General features: G+C 35.6%; 1 protein-coding gene across 2 annotated transcripts in view; it reads right to left on the reverse strand.

Annotated features, from left to right (window-relative positions):
- Window positions 1–23,497, reverse strand: part of HEATR1 (HEAT repeat containing 1) — a 49,946-nt gene that overhangs the window by 21,864 nt on the left and 4,585 nt on the right. For both annotated transcript variants that reach the window (XM_004774798.3, XM_013046968.2), the window contains 20 exons: window positions 22,855–22,956; window positions 22,318–22,458; window positions 21,334–21,545; window positions 21,047–21,180; window positions 19,727–19,829; window positions 18,505–18,615; window positions 17,970–18,087; window positions 16,847–16,951; window positions 14,160–14,255; window positions 13,636–13,724; window positions 12,344–12,555; window positions 11,138–11,259; window positions 10,465–10,656; window positions 8,033–8,216; window positions 7,752–7,888; window positions 6,868–7,060; window positions 2,473–2,642; window positions 1,943–2,101; window positions 421–663; window positions 17–148 (listed from right to left, as the gene is read on the reverse strand). In XM_004774798.3, the coding sequence (XP_004774855.2) occupies window positions 17–148; window positions 421–663; window positions 1,943–2,101; window positions 2,473–2,642; window positions 6,868–7,060; window positions 7,752–7,888; window positions 8,033–8,216; window positions 10,465–10,656; window positions 11,138–11,259; window positions 12,344–12,555; window positions 13,636–13,724; window positions 14,160–14,255; window positions 16,847–16,951; window positions 17,970–18,087; window positions 18,505–18,615; window positions 19,727–19,829; window positions 21,047–21,180; window positions 21,334–21,545; window positions 22,318–22,458; window positions 22,855–22,956 (2,955 nt within the window). The remainder of the gene's footprint in view (window positions 1–16; window positions 149–420; window positions 664–1,942; window positions 2,102–2,472; window positions 2,643–6,867; window positions 7,061–7,751; window positions 7,889–8,032; window positions 8,217–10,464; window positions 10,657–11,137; window positions 11,260–12,343; window positions 12,556–13,635; window positions 13,725–14,159; window positions 14,256–16,846; window positions 16,952–17,969; window positions 18,088–18,504; window positions 18,616–19,726; window positions 19,830–21,046; window positions 21,181–21,333; window positions 21,546–22,317; window positions 22,459–22,854; window positions 22,957–23,497) is intronic.

The raw sequence follows: 23,497 nt of genomic DNA on the forward strand, positions 1-23,497 counted from the left end.
AAATTGCGTAACTTACCCCTTTAAAAACACTGCTAACAGTTTGAGCACAATGTGAATTTTTACAGTTCACCAATAAATCAAACAACATGCGCAAAAGCTTCTGCTGAACTTTTTCATCTGATATAGCTGCAAAAAATGGCTTTGTAATCTAGAGGAGGTAGAAAAAAGGCAATTGAGCTCAACAAATGTGAATCCCAAAAATGACCTTTAAATAGTTCTTTTTTATGATGTAATATTATTCCCATTTTGTCAGCTAAAATGTAGCTTTATCACACCTACGTATCACTCAATTTTGCAAAAGCAGGCCAAACAGATCATATCCATTTTAAAACATGTCCAGTCTACTTTAGCTCCTCCAAGTAAAACACTACAAAATTTTAAGAGCTTGAACATATTTTAGTCTTTAAAAAAGTCACTGACCTTTTCAAGAGCGGTTATCTGAATGGTTGGCATTCCTGTGCAAAGTTCCTCTGTTGTATGTACAGCTTTTATAAATATATCTAGACTCTTTGGGTCCTTATGTAAAAGGGAAGCTGAATATTCATTATATTTTCCCAGAGTGAGATGTAAAATAAAGGCCTCATCTTTTAGGACAGCTGTCGGCTCCTTCTGGATTTTTTCTAACAGTTGTTCAGCCATAGGCAACAGCTGAGAAAGCACCATCTAAAGTTGGAGAAATTTATTAGCGAACAGTTATCTCTACTGACACCTATTTTTGCTTGCTTTACAAAGACATCCCAAGATATGATGTTACAAGCCTGGGAGCTTAGCCTGGAGAAAACACCCAATTAAAAATGATCCCTTGGACAGGAGCAAGGCTATTTAATCCAATTAAGCACTCAGGCTTTCTCTGATGGTTCAGTTTATAATAGTCAAAAGCTCTAAACCCTTCAGAAATGAGGAGTAATTTGTAGGTATCCCAAGACTTTCTGATAACAAGAAACACAAACTAAAGTTTTCGACCACAAAAATAAATTTTAGCAAACACTGCATATTTCCTCAAACAGAACTTCCAAATTATGTATGTGAGGTCTTTAACAACTAAACCAAATGCCAGCACATTATGGCTCGTGGGCCAAATCCAGAGGTCCACCTGTTTTGGTCAATTTTATTTACTGAAATACAGCCAAGCTCATGTTTACATAACTGGCTCCAACTTTCACAATACAATGGCAGAGCCAAGCACCTGCAAGAAGAAAAGACTGTGGGAGCCCACAGAACAAATGTTTACTATTTGGTCTTTCACAGAACAGACAGTCAATTCCAGTTTAAACTACAAGGGATGACACAAAGCCGCTCAATGCCATCTGTTGGCTGCCACCAGGAAAATCTGATCATGTGGTTTTCACTCCACTGACACCTGCCTGAGTTCTCCACGTTGCAGTCAGTCTGAGACTGGTGAAGCATCCATGCACTTTGGAACAGTCTGATCACATGTGCCATCACAAAAAACAGTGATTCACAACCTCCTTTGTGCCAAGGCCTCCCTGACGACATAATGAAAGCTATGGATTTCCCCCAGAAATAATGTTCAAACACACACATTTTATGAATGAACAAAGGATTCTGGAATATTCATGCTTATGTCCAAATATATTATCTTGTGTAGGATTTCCACCAGAAGACACAAACCAACAGTTTTCTCAGCAGTGCATCTTCAGTGTTTTTCCCCATGTTTTTACTTTTTTAAATTCACTTCAAATAAATGATTATGTAGGAATAACATAAAATTTTAAAATAGAAAAAAAAAATCTACCAGTACTTGCTTTTTGTGTCCTCTATCTGTTTCTACATCTCACTTCCCTCTCCCAAATTATAAAGAAAATTTTCACTTCTGAGTGAGTATCTGTAACTCCTGCAAATGTTTTCCTCACTCATTAGCCGATACAATAGTGTTTAGTAACATTACATGGAATGTGTAAGCCACCTAAATTGCACATACCTCATTGTTGACTTTCTGAAGTACTTTCACCAAATCTTTTGCAATGTAAGATGGGCAACTATATACACAATTGAGTAAGTTTTTCAAAGTTTCAGATAACTTCTGATGAGATTTTGGTTTCTTTTCTCTCTGTAGTTCCTCAAACAAAGTGGCTAAATCCTAGCACACCAAAAAGAAAATCAGATAAAAAAGGGCTGAGAAACTATAAAAGCTAAATGTACTAATCATAGAAGAGTCTTTTCCAAATCACATGATAGTGAATCATTTTTCATTTCCTGTTGAAACCTTAACAGGAAATGGTACAATACCTCTAAGTTAGTACTATCAAGAGTCACATACTGAAACACTGTATGCTATCTTTTTTAAAAACGGTAAGAGAAAGTTGTGCAGATATTGACATCAATTTCGAAATTTCAGTGACTTGACTCGATCAAAATCCCTACAAAGCAAAATGTCAAAAGAGGACAAAACTGTTCACAGGTATACACAGGCATGCGCACACGATCAATCTTCTTTGATAATGAGTTTACCTGAGCAACATAGGTGGCATCTGAGGTGATCTCCTCTATTTTAGGAACCAAATGATCTATTAACAGGTGGAACTGAGACACCACTCCACTGAGGGCTTGGAGACAAAGAATGGAGGCCCTTCGTACTTCTTTTATGGGGCTTCCCAGATTAATGAGTAGAGCTATCACCACTAAAACCAAAGGGGAAAATATTTAGCAACTTAAAAAATTTAAACAGTATAAAACTTAAATAGTACCAGAGGGTATGTCGAAGTTTTCCTCCTCACTGAAATTCTCTCTGAAGACCATTCACTGTTTACTATTCTAGCAAAATGTTATTAGCTATATGCTACTACATCCTTTTGAAAACATACAAATGAGAGCAGAGTACACAATGTACACACACACACACACACACACACACACACACAGAATGATTACATCTCAATTTATTTTGAAGTGCTTTCTACCTAAGTGTGTGTATCTAAATTAAATCATTCTTTAAAACTGTATGGTTCTCCATTCTATTTTCTATATTTTTTAAACCAGTACCTTGCTGGTGACTCAGCTGTTCCTTATCTCTCAGCACTGTAACTGCTAACACAAATATCTCTTTACATACATCCTTGCAAGTACGCAGATAAACTACCCATTGTGTATCAGGCTTTGCAAATATTTTGTCCTTAGTGGCAGAAATTAGTCTAATTTTTCTTCTAGTTTTGTACATTGCTTAGAGAGGCCCTCCCCGCACTGAGTCAGTTGTTCAAGTGTCTATCTTCATATTCTGAGAGAGGCCACATGTACCACATGTTCTCTTCTACCACTAGAGCTAAGTTGTGTGTTGTTTTTTTAATGTGAAATCTTTAGTTCACATGAAATTTCTGTCTAAGGAATAAGATTGGAGTCAAACTTTTAATGTCTCCAAATGGCTAGCCAGATGTCCCATTTAATAATCCACCTAAAAATTCTAGAGCTTTATTATTCATACATTCCGTCAGTATCTGAAAGAGCTACTGCTTGCTGCCAACTACTACTTCTAGAACCAAGCCCAGTAATGTAATGAATTTAGAAGGAATGCTTTTAACTCTGCAGTTAAGAATGCTAGCTTTTGATTTGAGAAGTATTTTTATTACTCACTCTTATTTTGCTGCCACTTAATTAGAATTACTGATTTTTATCTAATGCCTTTTCAGTTTTTTTGGAAAATGATATGGGTTTTCTCCTTTCAAATTGATATGGCTAATTATATTAAGAGTTCATAATTTTGAACCAATTTCGTATTATTGGAATTAACTCTATTTGGGTAAATACGTGCTTTTTAAAAAATATACTGGACTCAATTTGCAAATACTTTAGAAATTTGCATTATTATTCAAAGAAACATGCCTATTGTTTTCTTTTTGTTTGGAAGAACTGTCAATTTTCAATGTTACACTTGTTTTAGACAAAGCATCTGGAAGCTTTTCTTCATTCTATGCCCTGCTCAGTTCAACAGCACTGGAAAACCTGCTTCAAAAATCTGGTAGAGTATCTGTAAGCTCAAGTGGATTGAGGGTTTTTTGAAAAAATGTCTTTGGGAGAAAAGGATACCTAAAATTCTTTTATGGTAATTAGTTATTTAAGCTTTATTCTGTGCTATCTACTGAGGCGAGTTGTGCCAACTTTTATTTTGGTAGTAATGATCCATTCCATATATTCCATTTCTGGAATGCTAAGAAACAGCTCAACAAACTTTTGAACCTGAGAAGGTAAACTGAAAGCTGGAAATCTTTCCTGGTCTCTGTAATGTTAACTCATAAAGTCAGAAACAGCTCGAAAGCTGAATTCATGCAAGGGGCAGCATCAGGTCAAGATACTATTTGCTAAAATTCCCTGTATCATTCAAAAATGAATTCAAAGAAGAAAATACTACAGTTACCATGTTCCAGTAACATTTACTGGAACTCAAGGTAGGCAAAAAGTACCTTAAACAATCAAGTTTTAGGAATGTTCTTCCATTTAAAATCTCTGTGACTTCATTCTCCCAAATCATCTTACTTAGATTTAAAATAGTTATTTTACACAGAAGTTGAAAAAAAATACTGAGCTTTGGTTTTAAATATATAAATGAATGTACTACATTGATCAGGTATTAAAAAAACAAAGGCAGTCTACATCTACATCTTATTACAAATGAGATTAAATATTTATTCATCTAACAAAATTTGCTGTATGTAAGCAAATTTTGAACTGAGTATCTGGAGAAAAAGCAATAAATGGTGGTTAGATTCCCAAGCCACTGACAAAGACTTAATTCAAATAACAGCATACTATATTAATATGCCAATACCTTTTTCTTTTGAAAGACAAAGTTTTTTGTAAACAGATTAAAAGAAGTATCAGCCAACACTTCCTGGACTCCTCACAGACAAGGTACGCATAGAAGCTCACTGTGTACTCAAAGAGGAGAGCACGGAGGACAGGTGCAATGGCTAAATGACCTTCCACTTTAGGCCCCCTGGGACTCTATAGTGTGCAGTCCTTGAGCTTCCCAGTAGAACAAGGTGCATCTCTCCTGTTTTCAGTGGAGTACTGTGACATTTCTAGCAGCATAAATGCAAAAGTACTTTAGGAAGAAGGAAAATGACAGATGACAAGTCAGGGGTAGACAGGGAGCCTATCTTGCAGCAAAACTGGGGACAAGTTAAGTCTTTGGGTCCTGGAGATATCCATTCCTCAGAAACTACTGCCTTTGATACCAAAAGATAACAGACATTTCATAATTAGGAAATCCAAATAGTTATGACCTCTAAATAAAATACACATACCTTTATGAAAACTCCCAAATTTAACAAAAATATCCATTTTAATAAATCATGCTACTTCCATACAATGGAATAATTTGCAGACATTTTAAAATAAATTCTTATATAAAGTACTACTATAGAATACTTGTAATATAATACTTAATACTTTATTAAAGAATTTAATAAAAGGTTTAAAATAAATTTAATAAAGAGTTTAAAAAATGTACAGGAGGGTCTTCTCATCTAAGGCAGGAAAAAAAAAAACCTTAAAGTAAGTCTACCTAAAAAAAGGGAAGGCAATTTTACAGTGAATGGTAAAGAAATTATATTCATGGGATTTTATTTTATAAGTAAAACTCGAAATCTATGTATGTAAATTACCTTGTATTTAACAAAATCTTGGTTACAATTGTAATTATGTGCTCTTTCACAGAGCTAATGAAAGATAAACAGAAATGATCTTGGGAAAAAAATATGATCATTCACTTTACTTTCACAAAACATTTATAAAAAGCAATTTTAGGGGGTGCCTGGGTGGCTTAGTCGTTAAGCATCTGCCTTCTGCTTGGGTCGTGATCCTGGGGTTCTGGGATCAAGCCCCACATTGGGCTCCCTGTTCTGTGGGAAGTCTGCTTCTCCCTCTCCCAACCCCCAGCTTGTGTTCCCTCTCTGTCTCTCTCTCTGTCAAATAAATAGATCTTTTAAAAAAAAAAAAAAAAAAGCAATTTTAGAATTAACAAAAAAAAATCTAGAATACCCTCAAATTTCCCAAAGGCCACTCTTATTCCTTTGACATTAAAATCATTCCAGTCTGAAGTATCAATCATATGCATCATCCTTATCAATTCTCTCATCTTTAATCGCTACAGGGTCTAATTCTGCCAGATCCTCTCATCTGTCAGTAGCTTTTTAAAAAATTTTTTTGGTCAGTAACTTTAAAGTACCTATTTTCCAGTATCACGTTCATCAACTTCATGGAATTTGCAAATTTCATTTTATCAAAAAATAAACTTAATAAACTTAAACTTGGGGGTGTTTTAGTAGTGAGTGCCCAACCTGAAAATGAGTTACACATGATAAAAGAGACAAATTCAGAAAGGTTGTCTGGAGACCCATTTTCTAAGTAGTCAGTTGAATACAGAACTGTATTAAATGGCATGGCTTCTCCATGTAACCCTTCACTGATGAAATGCAGAACATGAATAGCTGGATATTAACAACCCATTTTGGTGATTAAAAGTAGTTTATATATGGGCTCCTGGGTGCCCCAGTTAAGTGTCTGCCTTCAGCTCAGGTCATGAAATCAGGGTCCTGGGATCGATCCCCATGTCGGGCTCCCTTTCCTCGGCTCCTCCCCATCTGCTGGTGTGCATGCCCTCTTTCTCAAATAAGTAAAATCTAACAAAAATAATAATTTATATATACGTATATACAGTTTATACACAAGAATTTATATGTATACACCTAACTTATACATACACGTAAAGAGCAGAGAGAGTGCACACACTGTGAGTACTCTTCAGAAAAAAAAGTTAAAAAAAAAATTCTCCCAACTATAACCCACATAAACTACCTATAGAGAAAGCATTAAAGCTGATCATGACAGAACACAACACGCTTCTCATGATACCTGGAGAAGATACAGATGCCAGCTGATGTTTATCCTGTGCCTTCTGAGCAGAGAGCATCTCACAACCTATATAAAGAGCTTGAGTCTGCAATGCTGCTTTCACGCTGCAATTAAGTGGATTTGAAAGGCTAGACCCATATGTCCATAAAACAGAGAAGAACTTGAATAACTGAAAAATATCTTCTAGATGCACCTAAATTAAATAAACGACAGTGAAGTTTAATTTTTACTCACATTTAGTTGGTTCCAAATCCTCTTTACACTAGTGTACAATTACAGAAAACACTTTGTTGTAATGACAACAAAGCCCTGTCCCAAGACTTAAAATTTTCCATACTTATTTTAACCAACGAGAAGTATGGAAATGAATCCAAAGGACTTGCTATAACTTTGCCTCTGAACACACTGGACAATAGTAACAACATGTGAAAATAAGCAGAAAACCAAGACTCGTGATGAGGGGGAAGCCTTGTTAAGAAAGAATTTCAAGATGGAATAAGTGTCACCAGTGGTGCCAAATGCTGCTGAAAGGGGTAAGACAAGAACAGAGACTTAACTGCTGGACCTAGCAACATGGAGGTCCATGAAATTTCTTAACTGAGTTGCACAAGCTAACTTACCCCATTGAACAGCAGTTTCTCACTGGTAATGAATTGTGATTAGTAAGTACATGACAGGCCTAACACACTACTAGGCATGCAGCAATGTTAGTCTCTGGCCTATGGAGGTGTCATAATGATATCACTACCTCACAGGGCCCGTGTATATTATTACCCCATACTCTGTACTGTTCAAAAATCTACTTTCATTTTCATTAAAAAACTGTCATAAATGCTCTATCTTCTGAAAGGGAAGAGTATGCCTGAAAAAGATGAGCCTAGTACCTTTATGAAAAGTTTCATCAGAACCCTAAAGTGAGTGGCATCTGTACCACTGAGTATCATCTCAAAGAGCCCAATAAGCAAGCGCAGATAGGCTCTGCTATCTTCTTTCAGCTGCTCGGGATTCCACCATATATCATCTACATGGACATGAAGAGAGAGAGAAATGATGAATAAACTTATGTGAACACGTGCTGGGAACTTTTCACTCAAAACAAAGAATAGTTGTGGAGAAAATAATTGTTTTCTTGAGTATCACATTCAAAAGTCACACTTTGTCCTACCTTTAGGAAAAGATTTAGGACCCTTCAGTGCATGAATAAAATTTTTCAGTGCAAATATGAGTAAAACAGAGTCCTCCAGGGCAACACGCTGGGCCAAATTGAGCTGTTTTATGTAATGGGCCCACAGTTCCACTGGTATCTCTCTGTCCATCATCAGCTCAAAATGCCATTCGGAAGGGATTTCCTGAAATAGTAAAGGAAACAAAGAGCATAAATATGAAGGAGTTTTGAACATGGATTATACACAGGGGAACTGCAATGATATATGATTGAGTAATATGCAAAATTTCGTCTCTATGAGCATTTGAGGACAGGATTAACAGCTTTATCCAAATTTGTAAGGAGGTTTAACTACCACTATTCACAACAAAAAGATTGTTATCCACAGTTTCATTTTATCTATATTTCCTTGAACACATATCTAAAAATAAATTTTATCCATAGAAATTGTGTTTATTAAATGGCACATTTCTATAGAGAAAGGAGTTGGATTTCCAGGAGACCCTTAAAGGGAGCTTTCTCATGTCACATACTTCTAATGGGGTGCAAATAGATCTACACAAGTAGCAAAATGTGAGGGTGCTTAAAAATTATACAGCAGATACTAAAAAGCAGCATGAGAAAACATGAAGAAAAATGATAAACAAGACCCTGTACAGAAGACTGCAAAGTAGTAACTTAGAAGGAAAATAACCCAAAGCCAGACTTTTGAGAAAATGTCTCTAATGAGGGATTTCATTGGCTCAGTGTGCTGTTGCAGCCAGAAAGACTCAGGACTCCTATAAAGAGTACTAAATATAAAACAGCATGTTATCTGCACATATAAAAAAACAATCCATTTGTCCATACTTTTAATACCAAGGGCAAATACCATTCAGGTTATTACATTCTACAAAAGAAAGAAATTAAGAAGGGCTTATCTGGGCTACTTTTTATAATATAAAAATCCACCACTCTTCTATATTTTTTTCTACGATTTTCATTCATGTATTTGAGAGTGAGAGAGAAAGAGAGCACACATGAACAAGAGGGAGGCTGACAGAATCTAAGCAGACTCCGCACTGAGAATAGAAGCTGAGGTGGGACTCAATCCCATGACCTGAGATCGTGACCTGAGACAAAACCAAGAGCCAGATGCTTGACTGAATGAGCCACCCAGGAACTCTGAAAAATTCGTGCTTTTCAAGTTTACATAATTTTAGGTAACAATGACTATGGCTAGAACTTGTAAAACCCTCAGGGTATGTGTAAATGTAAGAAAGATGCGATTCGTTTCAGCAAACCCTAATATGAAAAGCCCTCTGATTGTTGGAAGACAAATAAAAACAAAAAACTATTAAAAATATTAGAAGAGGGGCGCCTGGGTGGCTCAGTGGGTTAAGCCTCTGCCTTCAGCTCAGGTCAAGGTCCCAGGGTCCTGGGATCGAGCCCCGCATCAGGCTCTCTGCTTGGCAGGGAGCCTGCTTCCTCCTCTCTCTCTGCCTGCCTCTCTGCTGCTTGTGATCTCTGTCTGTCAAATAAATGAATAAAATCTTTAAAAAAAAAAAAAATTAGAAGAAATCATCTTATTACCTCAAGATGTGAGACTAGGTAAATATACAAACAACTGAAACATGCTCTTTAGCCAATACTGTCAAAGATAATAGTAAGCTGGTGAGATCCAAATCTGATGTAATATTAAAATAATACAAAAGATCAACTCCTGGGGCACCTGGGTGGCTCAGTTAAACGTCTGACTCTTGGTTTCGGCTCAAGTCATGACTTCAGGATTGTACGACCATGGTATGTAGGGCTCTGTGCTCTCTGGGGAGTCTGCTTAAGATTCTTTCCCTCTCCCTCTCCCTTCACACCCCTCTCAAGTGTATCTCTCAAATTGTTTTAAAAATTTGAATTCGTGGGGTGCCTGGGTGGCTCAGTGGGTTAAGCCTCAGCCTTCAGCTCAGGTCATGATCTCAGGGTCCTGGGATCGAGCCCCGCGTCGGGCTCTTTGCTCAGCAGAGAGCCTGCTTCGCCCTCTCTCTCTGCCTGCCTGTGTGCCTACTTGTGATCTCTGTCCATCAAATAAATAAATAAAATCTTTAAAAAAAAAAAAAAATCAATTCTTAGTAAATAACAGAATAAAGTAAATATTTTGTTCAAGCAATAACATGCCTAGTGAATTCTTCATCACAAAGTATATTTAAGTATAACTCCGGTAATTAATAAAGATAATACAGGGAAGAGTCAACTATCAGGTACAGAACATCACAACCCTGAAATTCTATAATTCAATTAAATTCTCTAACTTTCTACCTATTGCTGCCCAAGGCTGCTTCACATTCACCCCTCGTATCCAAAGATTTAGCATTTCAGCCCCCAATTTTCAGTGCTGCTGTGATTAGTAAGCCAGGCTGCCACTTTACTCAATGTTCCAAAAACTGTGCACTCCTTACCACCGCAGTAATCACACTCTCAAGCTTCTTTATTTTTTTCTGCAATAAGCTGAAGACTCTGATCGCAAAGGGGAAGTGAGTTTCTTTTAAAGATGAACAGCAAGAAACAAGCACAGCCATGATCACATGAAAAGTCACTTTTTGCTTCAGGCTAAAGCACTCCTTTTCCCCAATGCTTATTAAATCTTCCACCTTGAAAAATAAACATACTCCATTACTCATAGCTCTTCACTGATTTCTAAAGTAATAATAAAATTAAATAATCTCAGAATTATAATGAACATAATTGCATCTGGCAACTGGATAAAGGGCTTTAAAATTATACTCCTAAAACCTTGACATAGGTTTATTTACTACAGCAAAAGAGAAAAAAAATCCTTTTAGAGATTGTTATTTAAAAAAATATATGACTTTATATTTTAAATGACAGGAAACAAGAAAGCAAAAAAAGATACACTATTCTTATAATCCAATGTAAAACCACAAAAATATTATATAAAATGTAGAAGATTTCAAACACTCTGCGGAACATACTATGTAAAACTATACATGTTTAAAGCATAACAAAGTAGTCAAAAATGTAAAACTTATTTTAAAAAATCTAGTAAACCAAACACTGAGAATCTAATAGAATTTTAGGAAGTCCAGGGGTGGTCTTTGACAGCATACATACCATCTTTAACATTGAAGAAGGATCCCCTGAACTTATATTGTCAGCCAATAATGCAATCATCTTCTGATTTGTTACACCAATTAGTTTTCCTGACTCTGTGCTTTTAATCACATTTTCAAGAGCTGTTAAAAAAAAAAAAAAATGAACACAGAGGACACTTGTATCACCAATACTCACCTCATGAATTCTGTAGAGTAAGAAATTTAGGCAAAAGTTTCAATTTTCCTATGAAGGTTTGCTCTGTATTTTTCCTTTTATCCAATTCTGAATCTATCTCTGGGTCAGCTTTATTTTTATTGTCGTTGACTATTGAAAAACATGGGGAAGGGGGTTGCCAATGCCCCTCCCTAACACAAGAGAAAATCTGCATATATCCTCAAAAACTTAACTACTAATAGCCTACTACAGACTAGAAGCCTTCAAATAACAGTTAACACACCTTTAATGTTGTAAGTGTGCTATACTGTATTCTTACAAAATTGTAATCTAGAGAAAAAAAAGTAGTGTTTAAATAATCATAAAGAAAAGAAAATGTATTTAGAGTATTGTATTTTTTTTTATAAAGATTTTATTTATTCATTTGACAGACAGAGATCACAAGTAGGCAGAGAGGCAGGCAGAGAGAGAGGAGGAAGCAGGCTCCCTGCTGAGCAGAGAGCCTGACGGGGCTCGATCCGAGGATCCTGGGACCATGACCTGAGCTAAAGGCAGAGGCTCTAACTCACTGAGCCACTGTGGTGCCCCTAGAGTATTGTATTTATCAAAAAATACCTGCATTTAAGTGAATCCACATGCCGTTCAACCCTATGCTGTTCAAGAGTCAACCGTAGGTTTCTGACCTTGGCAAAAATTTTTAAAAATCTTGCTGACACAGACCATAGCAAACATGATTTCAAATAATGATTAGAGCCAACTTTTAATTGTACTTTTCTTTTTAAAGTATTTATTTATTTTTTTAAAGATTTTATTTATTTGACAGAGACAGCGATCACAAGGAGGCAGAGCAGCAGATAGAGAAGGAAAGTTGGCTCCCTGCTGAGCAGAAAACCCGATGTGGAATTCGATCCCAGTACCCTGAGATCATGACCTGAACTGAAGGCAGAGGCTTAAATTAACCCACTGATCCACTCAGACGCCCCTCTTTTTAAAGTATTTAAAGTGTTGCTGGTTCCGCCCCCCACACCCAAAGGCAACCAAATTTTTTACCTTCTTTCCAGCCTCTTAATACAGGGTGCAGAGAGCAAATTCCGGATTTCGATAAATATATGGCAATCTTCGTATCAGCAGATTCCATATCATCATTGACAATAATCATAAATGGCAGCAGATGCACCATCACTTGATTTGACAATTGATCGTTTTCACTCAGTATCTCTTCCTTAATTAGTATGTCTGCTGCTACTTCAAGTACTTTGTACCTGAAACACAAACACATTTGGCTAAGGGACCCATTAGAAACTTAAATTCAGCAAAAAAAATTATTATATTGTTCTGCTCAACTGACACTATCCTGACCTCACCAAACACGTTATTCGGAGAGACCCCAGACAATCACTCAAAATCCATGCTAACAGGGAGCTATTTGGGACAGTAATTGTTAACTTTTTTTTTTTTTTTTTTTGAGAAATCACTAGGTTGACTGTAACATAAAACATGTATCTCACAACATATCTCAACTCCACTAGACATGAAGGATTCACTCCTAAGTTAAAAAAAAATAAAAACACATACTATGTGTTAAGAACTAAATATGACAGATACAAAAATCTGTAAGACATGCTCTCCTCCCCCCAGGAGCTTAGGTCATTTTTTTCAATGCAAAAAGCTTAGATGTGAAAAATGAAGTAACTAGAGTACATCAAACACTACAGGTGACCATGTGCCTCTGAGCTTATTTTAATATGTTTACTTTTAATTATAAAGTAATATACTATCCTTATAAAAACAATCAAATAGAATTATATAAAGCAGAAAATTAAACTACTTCCTACCCTACTTCTCAGATTTCACCAGTTATGTCACTCATTATGTAATCTTTCCATTTTATTAGGAAAATTTTTATTAAGAAAATTTATTAAGGAAAATTTCAAACATAGAGAACCCCCACAAACCCTCTTTCTTTTTATGATGCACAAGTTACATTATTATCCATTCCACTACCATGACCAAAGGGCCACGTAACTAAATTATCAGATGCAAAAATGTAAAGAAAGAAAACAGAACTGAAACGGACATAGAATTCTGTCACTTCAAAACAGTATGAGAAGTTGGGATGCCTGGGTGGCTCAGTGGGTTAAGCCGCTGCCTTCGGCTCAGGTCATGATCTCAGGGTCCTGGGATCGAGTCCCGCATCGGGCTCTCTGCTCAGCAGGGAGCCTGCTTCCCTCTCTCTCTGCCTGCCTCTCCATCTACTTGTGATTTCTCTCTGTCAAATAAATAAATAAAATCTTAAAAAAAAAAAAAAAAAAAAAACAGTATGAGAAGAAATGAATACATACCATTCCCTATTTTTTGAAAGTTCTGCTCTTCGAAAGAGGCTGAGAAGATTTGAAACTGTCACTTCTGAACTAAAATATTGTTTGAAAATCTAAAGGGGAAGAAACATACATAAGTAAATTTTCACTTGCTTCAGATACACATGGTACTTGTTAAATGAACTTTAAAAAAATAATGAATTATAAAGAATTTATCTCCCAACAGTCGTCATATAATTTCAAAGCTTTATGAGAACAGTTTCTCAAAAGTGGCATTTATGAGAGAATCTTCCATGATCCCAAGGTATTTACTGCTGACAAAAATTCACAAAGCACATTTCCTTCTTGAAGAACTTCCATATACATAAAACTCTGCAGTCTAGTTTTTCCCATGAGCTTTCCTTAATCAGGCTTAAGTCTGTTTTCTCAGGAGAACAAATTCCCAATGAAGGAATAATTTCCAAATATGTTCCTGCCTAGAGCAGAGAATCACCTGGGAATGAAAAAATATTTACAAACTGTGTATTTCAACAAACAAATTCACTCACCTTAAATGCATTTATAGCTGACAAAACAACATCTATGCTATCATCACCTAATCGGGTTAAAACAGCTTCTTTTATGAAAGACTCATCAACACTCTCCTAAGCAAGAGAAAAAATATTTAAATTTGGTTATTGCTAAAACCTCCTAAGAGTTTACACTAAAAAGAAAGCTTAGTTTTATGAAAAGCACTCATTATCAGTCAAGAAATACAGGCTCTACCCTAGACAAACTCAAACACTCAGCATACTTGCACTGAACTCGATAATCTCTAAAGGGTCTTTTTAGATGAGTAATTATTTGGTAAAAACTTTTCCCAGTTTCTACTGAAAATACCATAGAATATGTATAATCCAAACATAAGTTTTGCATTAAGAAGTTCATCTTGCTATGGGGCACATGGGTGGCTCAGTGGTTTGGGCCTCTGCCTTCGGCTCGGGTCGTGATCTCAGGGTTCTGGGATCAAGCCCCACATCGGGCTCTCTGCTCAGCGGGACCCTGCTTCCCCCTCTCTCTCTGCCTGCCTGTCTGCCTACTTGTGATCTCTATCTGTCAAATAAATAAAATCTTTAAAAAAAAAAAAAAAAAGTTCATCTTGCTACACAAGAGCCCGGATATTGAGAGTACATAGACTAAAGAACCAGAACGTCTGGTTTAAATCTTAGCTCGACCACTTACCAATTGTGTGACCTGTAGCAAGTTACTTAACCTTTCCAGGTCTCACTGTTCTTGTCTATCAAAGACAGCTAATAATAGCACCTATCTCAAAGAACTGCCACAAAATGAAATAATACCTGTCACTGCATAGAACAAGGCCTAAAAGTTAAAAGTTAAAAGTTAGCTATTATTATCAAGATTTTTACAAGGATAAGGACATCTGCTGAAAAGCCAGTTGCCAGTCTGTCAAAAGAGATTTTATTTTTCTTAACAAAAGAAAATAAAGCATATAATCATTCAAAGTAATGGGAAACTAAGACTACAAGCCAACCTAAATATATCCCTACCTGTAGGTGGCATTTTTTATAATGCTATAAAAAAGTAACAGGGCTCTCTGTTGGGAGATAAAACCCAAACCCCTAGAACTCATAAAACTGAAGCTCAAATCTCATGTACCAAATGTCACCAAAATTTTCTCTAGAGCTAACAAGTAGCCAAATATCCCAATCTGAAATTCTATAATAGGATCTATGTTCTGTCACTGATGGAGAAGGAAAAGTGAAATCAAAGCATGCAGAGAAAGACAGTAACTGTAATGACAATATTGAACCTAAAAGGCAGATGTATACAGTGCCTTTTACTGAAAATCTAACCAGATGCAGAAAAGGACAGGGGAGGTAGGGATTAAGAGTAAAAGAAGGCTGAGAACAGCTGTAGGAGTATTAGGAGCTTCCAGGAATCCCTTTTTCATTCTAGACACTGGAATCTTCTCATCAAAACAAAGACCAGAATTCAGTAGTTTAATTAAAAAAAACAAAAAATCAATAGCACATACTTATCAGCAGTTTGTGAAACATAATCTTATGCCAGATCAGAAATGAATCAAAATCAATAGATTATAAATCTGAATACTACAAACATTTTTAAAGAAACATTCTGACAGATCCTAACACTTTATTATTTACAAATCATTTTAAAATTAAATAACTCAAAAATATAAATATATCAAAAATATAAAACAAAAAATTTGAAGTCCAATATTTAAAAACCCTATAAAGCCAATAAAACTCAAACTGAAATGTATTTATTAGGGTAATTATGATTAGCTGAAATTAAATTCTACTTGTGACATGAATCTGGATCTACCAACCATGACACAAGTTTGAGTTCAGCATGTTTGTAGTACTACATGCCATGGGGAAACAACTCTAGAACCACTTTTTTTATTCCAGAAATTTTCCAAATATGCTAATAGTAGTACATATACAAGAGGATTTCAGATATCACAGCAATGAACACTCCCATTTCAATTACAGTAACTACAGCAAAATATCTATACCAATTAGCTCTTCAAACCCATGATTTGATGGCTATGTAAAAATGAGTCCATTTAAAAGTGGGAGAAAAATTTTAAAAACATAGTATCAACAGTAAGCAAACAAACCAAAAATCGTGAAGGTATTGTTTGAATGGCTTAAGAATGAAAAATACTGCTTCATTTGAATCATTACAAAGTCTTCTAAAATACCATTTTGGTATAAAGACATTATTTACAAATTAAGTCAGCCTTTGTACTTGCTTCTCGCAGCCACCAAAATGTGAAACACAAATACAACTGCAGGTACTGAGATCATGAACGGTATCCCAAAAGTCTCATTCCCATGTCCCCAAATACACTCATGTTGAACTTGAGACTATCAAAGTCAAATTTCAAAACTAAAACATTCTCAGATAATTTGTGAGCCTCTGTAAATAATCTAGAAATTCTAGTCTGAAAAACACTAAGCTAAATAATAATCTGCAACGTGGAAACATGTGAAGACAATTGTTATTAGAGCATACACAAGTTAAAAGTGCTGCCTGCTGGTATGTATGGTCCTAAATCTTTGTCCTGTACACTCTCCTCTGCTTTATTAATCTTATATCTGTAATTACACAATATTAATTATAGTTGGTAACTTCAATTTCTTACTCTAGAATGACACTGTTCACCATAAGGATAAAAATACCACAAATGAAGCTGTCTGATACAAACCTCTGATGTTTTCATATTTTTCAGATGATTAATGGCCAGAAGTCTCACAGGAGCAAGCGGATGATTCAGACTGAGCATCAGGGAAGTATCAGAATCTGCTAGAAACTATAGGATTCATCACAATCACCAAATTATTTTTGCCATTAAATCTGAACAGCATCTAATCAAGAATAAAAACTAGAAAAAACCATCCCAAAATGCCCAACACATTTGATAACAACCATCTAACTTCAGACACCACGAAATAAAGTAAAATCTTTGTCTCTAGAACAGGGTATGAGTTACAATAGATGAACAAAATGTATACTGTTAATGTTGTGACTTTGAGTACCCTCATGTCTATGGGTAGGTTTATTTAGTGAAGCAATTCTATGAAGTAACTTTGCATTCTTTATGTAGATCTGACTCCAGACTGAGAAGTACCTAAAATAAATCATTGTAGTAGCACCTAAATGAAAATAAAAATTTAAAAAATTGGTCACTGAAGACAGAAAGCAATTTATCTAAATGATACAACAGTGACAGATTTATAACAACTTACTTCACGAAGATTTGGGAATGAAATGCCATTAAAAATGAAAGTCTAATTATTAGAAAAGAAAAACCAAAATAATCAAGTTTTTCTTCATATTTATTTTCAAGGCTAATTTTAAGAGCTGCCTAACTTCTAGTAGAAAGATTCAGGGTTACTCACCAGGAAATTTCTAACATGCTCATGAAATTAAAATCTACCTCCCTTTTTCTGAATAAATGACTTAAATAGCCATATACAGCTAGTGGGTACTGCACTGGAAAGTACAGGTATGGAACAAAAATAAGAAAATGCTGGAAACTACATGAAGCTACCTTTTAGTGATTGCTGATGATCCTCTGTAACATTTTCAAACAATACTCTCCCTGAAACACATATCCCTTCAGTTATTTAAATTTCTGTGCCTTTTCCAATGATTCAACCCCTGCCTCACGGCCTTACTTCAGGGAACTAGGTAAACTGTATTAAATCTCACCTGTCCATAAAGTTTTCCAAAGAAAGGTATGAAGTAGCAAACTTCCTTCCAGAGCTCTTCAAAGAACCACACAAATATATCCATATTTGTAGCAATTTCTCTGAAGAAAAACTTACCTGATACTTTCCTCCACTTGTGGAAAGAGAGATAAACTGATGAAAAAGTTCTTGTTTTTTTAGATCTGTAATTTCTTTTAGGCGTTCCTCTAGTACAACATCTAATGTTCTGGGATATCTGGGAAGAAATTAATGAGTTAATCATTCTTGGTAAAGTCACTGACCACATGCACCTTATACATATAAAAAAACATAAATAAAACTTCAAAAATTACTGAGACTTAAAATTTTAACAAATGTATACGTAAAACGGTATACGTAAATCCTGGTGATGTTAATCAAGTCTGTAACTATGACTACTGCAACAAAGTCTCTCTGTAAAAAAAAATTAGACTCTCTATAGTCTCCACATAGCCCCTATTCCCTATATGAAAGTCAAATTTCAAATATACCTAAATCCCTCACCTGTCTTCCTCAAGGGGGAACAAAAAGGACAGCCTCTTTAGAATTCATTTACTTTATTTCAATGTGACCTGTGAATCTTTTTATAAATCAAGAGGCACACATTAGAGAACGGCACAAACACACAACTTACTTGCTTTCTAGCAGTCTGATAAGTGGAAGAAACTGTTCGTTAAGCAAAGATACTTTATCAGGATCCATTTCTTCCTGTGAACTATATGAAATATACTCTTCAAAAAGAAGGCTGCAAAACAAGTACCAGCAGACATGAGAGCTATTTACTGAGTACTCATTATGTTCTAGATGCCTTAGAAATATTATCTGCCACACTTCCACAAGGTAGAAGTCATTCTTACTTTAGACAAAAACCAGGGCTTAGAATTCTTGTAATTTGCCTGAGATCGAAGGAGAAGAAGCACCATGGCCAACACTTAGTGAGTCCTACTGTGTGTTTTCAAGTCTAGTTTGATCCAGGGGCCCACACTCTCCACAGTACTTCCCATATATACCATCATGAAATTCACAAGACAACTCTGTCAGCAAGTAGCTCGAATGACACACACCAGCAGACAGGCCAATGTTACAAAACCAGATCCAGGCAGTCTGACCTTTAGAACTTACTACTCTACTCTCCTGGAAATGAGGGAGGCAGGATTCAAGCCCATGTCTGAATGCAATGCCTACATTCTTTGCATTTATATCAAGTTGCCCTTTAAGTAAAAAAAGAAAATGGGAAACAACTATCTTTACAAAAAAATAAGAAATAGGGGCGCCTGGGTGGCTCAGTGGGTTAAAGCCTCTGCCTTCGGCTCAGGTCATGATCCCAGCATCCTGGGATCGAGCCCTACATCGGGCTCTCCCCTCTGCAGGGAGCCTGCTTCCTCCCCTCTCTCTCTCTCTACCTGCCTCTCTGCCTACCTGTGATCTCTGTCTGATAAATAAATGAATACAATCTTTAAAAAATAAACAAATAAGAAATAATCCTCACTTCACACCAACCCTCAGTATCAAGTTTCTAATTGATATTCACTAAATGCCAACTGTGAGGTATTGCTTCAGGCACTTTGATCATTTATTAATAGGAAACTCTGAACAGCCACTAGTTACATGTAGCTATAACCCAAATTTAGCTTAACTATTAACTTTCCATGATCACACATGAACACTAGAGAGAAATTATTTTTTCCTTCTAGTGCCACAATTATTGCACTAAGTACTTCTAATTAGTGACATGATACTGACAAATCTAGAAGCACATCATAAAGACATACTGGAAAATGGCTAGCCAATTCTAAAAAGTATACAAAACCACAAAAATACAAATCAAAAGCATGTCAGAAATAATACCTTCTTACCTAGCCAACAAATGGTCTAAGTTGTTCTCCAGTGATATATTTGTAAGTATAGCTTCTAAATGTCTCCTGTAGATTTGACCATCCATCCCTTCAGTTTCTTCTCCTTTAGTATACAACATAAATTAAAATTGATTGGGAAAGTTTTTTGCACTTATATTATTAAATTTATTTACAGCAGAAAACCCTCCTATAGGAATAACTTTAAACCGTATTCATCTGAAACCAGCTTTTTACCTGTTTATACAAGTGTATTTTACCTATTTAGCCATTTATATATTTTTATATTTTTGTATACTTTACCCTCACTTATGCTTTACCCGAAATTCTCTTTATTTTTAACAAGTTTTTCATGCCTATCTTATTAAAACAGAAGTCTAAAAAACAGTCATTCCAGGTCATATTAGAAGGGGCTGAAGTAGGGACCCAAGCCTAGGTCTTAATAAACTAGCTCTGAAAACAAGCTCAATCATCATCTCGATACACCTTACTGAACCAAGAGCTGTCATCTAATATTCCAGACTGACCATAGATGTATTTTGAGTCAGATGCTGGCCCTGCCTTCAAAGATTGGGATATTACTTATCACCACCAAAATAGGAAAAATGTGCTTTTATACAATGTTAGTCATGTTTCTGAAAAACATACGTAAACCAAGATCTGGGTAAGCAAACTTAATTTTCAACAGATGACATAATTTAGAGATGTCTTCCTTAGTATGTCTTTCTTAGCCTAAGTGGTAATAGGACCAAGCATTTCTTCTTGTCTTTCTGTATTTATTGAAGGATAAAAAGCAAATAATGGAAATAATCACTTTTAATTACTTTAAAGACTTTTTTAAAATTTGGATTTTTATGTATGAGATTTTCTTGGTCTATGGTCAAAGACTCAAAGGAGAAAAACTTTTTTGGCAACTGAGTATAAATAAATGAGTCACTGAAGTTCATTAAATATCTAAATGAGAAAGGGAAGTTTTACTTGGCAACATACATTAATCATTTTAAAATAATTCCATAGTCGTCTTCACATACAGATAGGTAAAAAACAAAATACACATTAAAAAACAAAACAAAACATAATTCTGAGTATATCCTTCAATGAATAAGGAAGGATCTCCCTTCAACAAACCTACTCCCCACCTCAAATGTTTTTCACATAAGAATAAATTACACAGAATAAATGACACCGAACAATTAATTAGAACCTTTAAATAGCTTAAAGATAATAACATGAATGTGATTCCTATTTTAAGAGAATCAGATCTTAGACACAAATCTTAGAATCAGATCTTAGTTTCTCAACACAAAATGTAAAACCACATACCTGTAACATGATTAACAATGGAGACAACCAGATGGGGAAGCATGTAACGCAGAAGAGGACTGACGTCATATATTTCAGAAATCCCATGAAGTATTGTAATGAGATCAGGAACATTGCACAAGTGAGGAAATGGCCTTTGAGAAATAAGTACATGTTAACTTTAGAAGTCAAATACACGGCAATTTAAAAAAAAAACAACCCAGTATAAAATTTATATTTGAAAGAATTATTCAAAATAACTTCATTCTCCTTTAATTACTATCATTTTTCAATTCAATTGTACATACTTCTTTCCAAGGCTCTCTGGCTTCTGTCTCTGCATGAGCACTATCAAGCAACCTAATCCATCCTTGATCAAAGAGGGAATTTTGGTCAGTGTTTTGATGATCTGTGAGGCCAACGAATTAACGAAGGTGTCTTCCATTGTCACTTTCACAGAAATCTGACATATTATCATATACGTGGCAGCTCTGTAATCTGGTAAAGATGATTTCAATCCCTAAATATTTGTTAAGATATAAGGAAAAATTATAAACTATAGCACTGAATTCTACTTAAAATGTCACTTTACCTTGACAAATTGAAAATGCCATAAATTAGAGATTAATAATATCTAACACAAAGTGAGAGTCAACCACACTTCAGAAGTCAACCTCATTTCCTGAGCACATAGAGATAAGTCTCCTGGATGAAAGGAGGGATCTCAGAAGGTCTCCCAACTCAAACATCCGCTATTTATGATAACAGGGGCCAGCCAATAGCCTCTTCTAAAGGCAAACACCCACCACTGTAAAGGAGATTTCAGAAACAAAATAGTGTCTGATTAAAGATAATAATTTTGGGACACCAGTAGGAAGTGAAAGCAGTAAATTCATGAGGGATCTAGAAAGGTGATAGGCAACAAGGCACTTGAGATGAAGAAACACTGCAAAGTATAAGTCAAGTCAGTCATTGCAAAAAGAATAAAAGAGTCTATGCCTTGATGAGATTTTTAAATCCATTCCTTTTCCAGTGAATTAACATGACTGCTAAAAAAAAACCAGATCTGGAAGACAGCGGCAGGGCCAAATAGCCAACATTAATTCTTAAGGAACCCTTATTAAGATCCCACTTTGGTCACGTTTTTAAGACAAGTCATTTTTTTTTTTAACCAAAAAATTAAATCTTACCAATGACCAATTTTAAAATATTTATCATTGAGTGAAAGTTTTAAAAGCCAGGAAATTCCTTCAAGTACAAAATAATCTACTTTACTTATGAGCAAGGCCAACCTTTTGGATGTATGGAAACAGCTTGGCAACTGTATTATCCAATTTGTCCTCAGCAGTCACTAAAGCAGACACTATGGTAGAAGCATAAAAAGTTAAGAGCACCCTCAACTGAGCTGAACTCCCAGGATACTCAGCAAACACCTAGAACAAAAAAACACAAAGTACATATAAAAGTGGAAGCATATTTACAACTCTCCTCAACTACTTCAGGCTGACATGTTTCTTTTTACCACACACAATATTAAATACACAAATGCAATAGTTTAATTAAATATGACAAGAATGAACAATCCTGACATTTTTAGACCATCTTTTTATTTAAACAGTCATTATAAAGAGAATTTGGCAGGAAACAGAATAATTTTTGTAGGAAAACACCTTTAGTGATGCAAGACTGATCGAACTGCTCATGCTTTTTCACTTCAAAGGAACTTCTTCAAAGTACAGTAATTAGGAAATGCCTTAGCAGGCTTTCCCCATTCCAAGCAAGCAATCTTTTAATGGAACTATATAGTCATGAAACAAGATACTACTCACTTTCACAGATTTTGTCACCAGACTACAAATGAAATCCATGAATCCAAGATCTTTGTAGCAGTGGGTAATCAAAGTTCCCCTAGCTAAGGGCACTCCGTGTTGCTGTTATAGACAGAAAGAACCAATTATCGTTAAGGGCATCTATCAACAATTATTATTTTTTAAAGTACCTACCATAGTAACAACTTCCTATTGGTTCAGTTCATAAATACAAAATATATAGTCTCTCCATACAGCATGTGGTAGATAGGAGATTAACATATAAAACTGCACAAAGTTTAGAAATCCAGGAGGTGAGCAGCAAGGGTGCAGACCCTCAGCGAATACTGCCTACTTATGTTTTGCATTTTGATTATGTATTTACCTAAGTCTGTATTCTCCAGATTTTTTTTTTTTTTTTTAAGATTTTATTTATTTGACAGACAGATCACAAGTAGACAGAGAGGCAGGCAGCGAGAGAGGTAGAAGCAGGCTCCCCGCTGAGCAGAGAGCCCAATGCAGGGCTCGATCCCAGGACTCTGGGATCACGACCTGAGCCAAAGGCAGAGGCTTTAACCCACTGAGCCACCCTGGCGCCCCTGTACTCTCCAGATTCTTAATACCTCCCCTAGTTAGATTCGTTTTTTTCAGCCAATGTTGACAG

The sequence above is a fragment of the Mustela putorius genome, unplaced genomic scaffold, assembly GCF_011764305.1.
Source record: "Mustela putorius furo isolate JIRA1106 unplaced genomic scaffold, ASM1176430v1.1 tig00001118_pilon_pilon_pilon, whole genome shotgun sequence".
Taxonomy (NCBI): domain Eukaryota; kingdom Metazoa; phylum Chordata; class Mammalia; order Carnivora; family Mustelidae; genus Mustela; species Mustela putorius.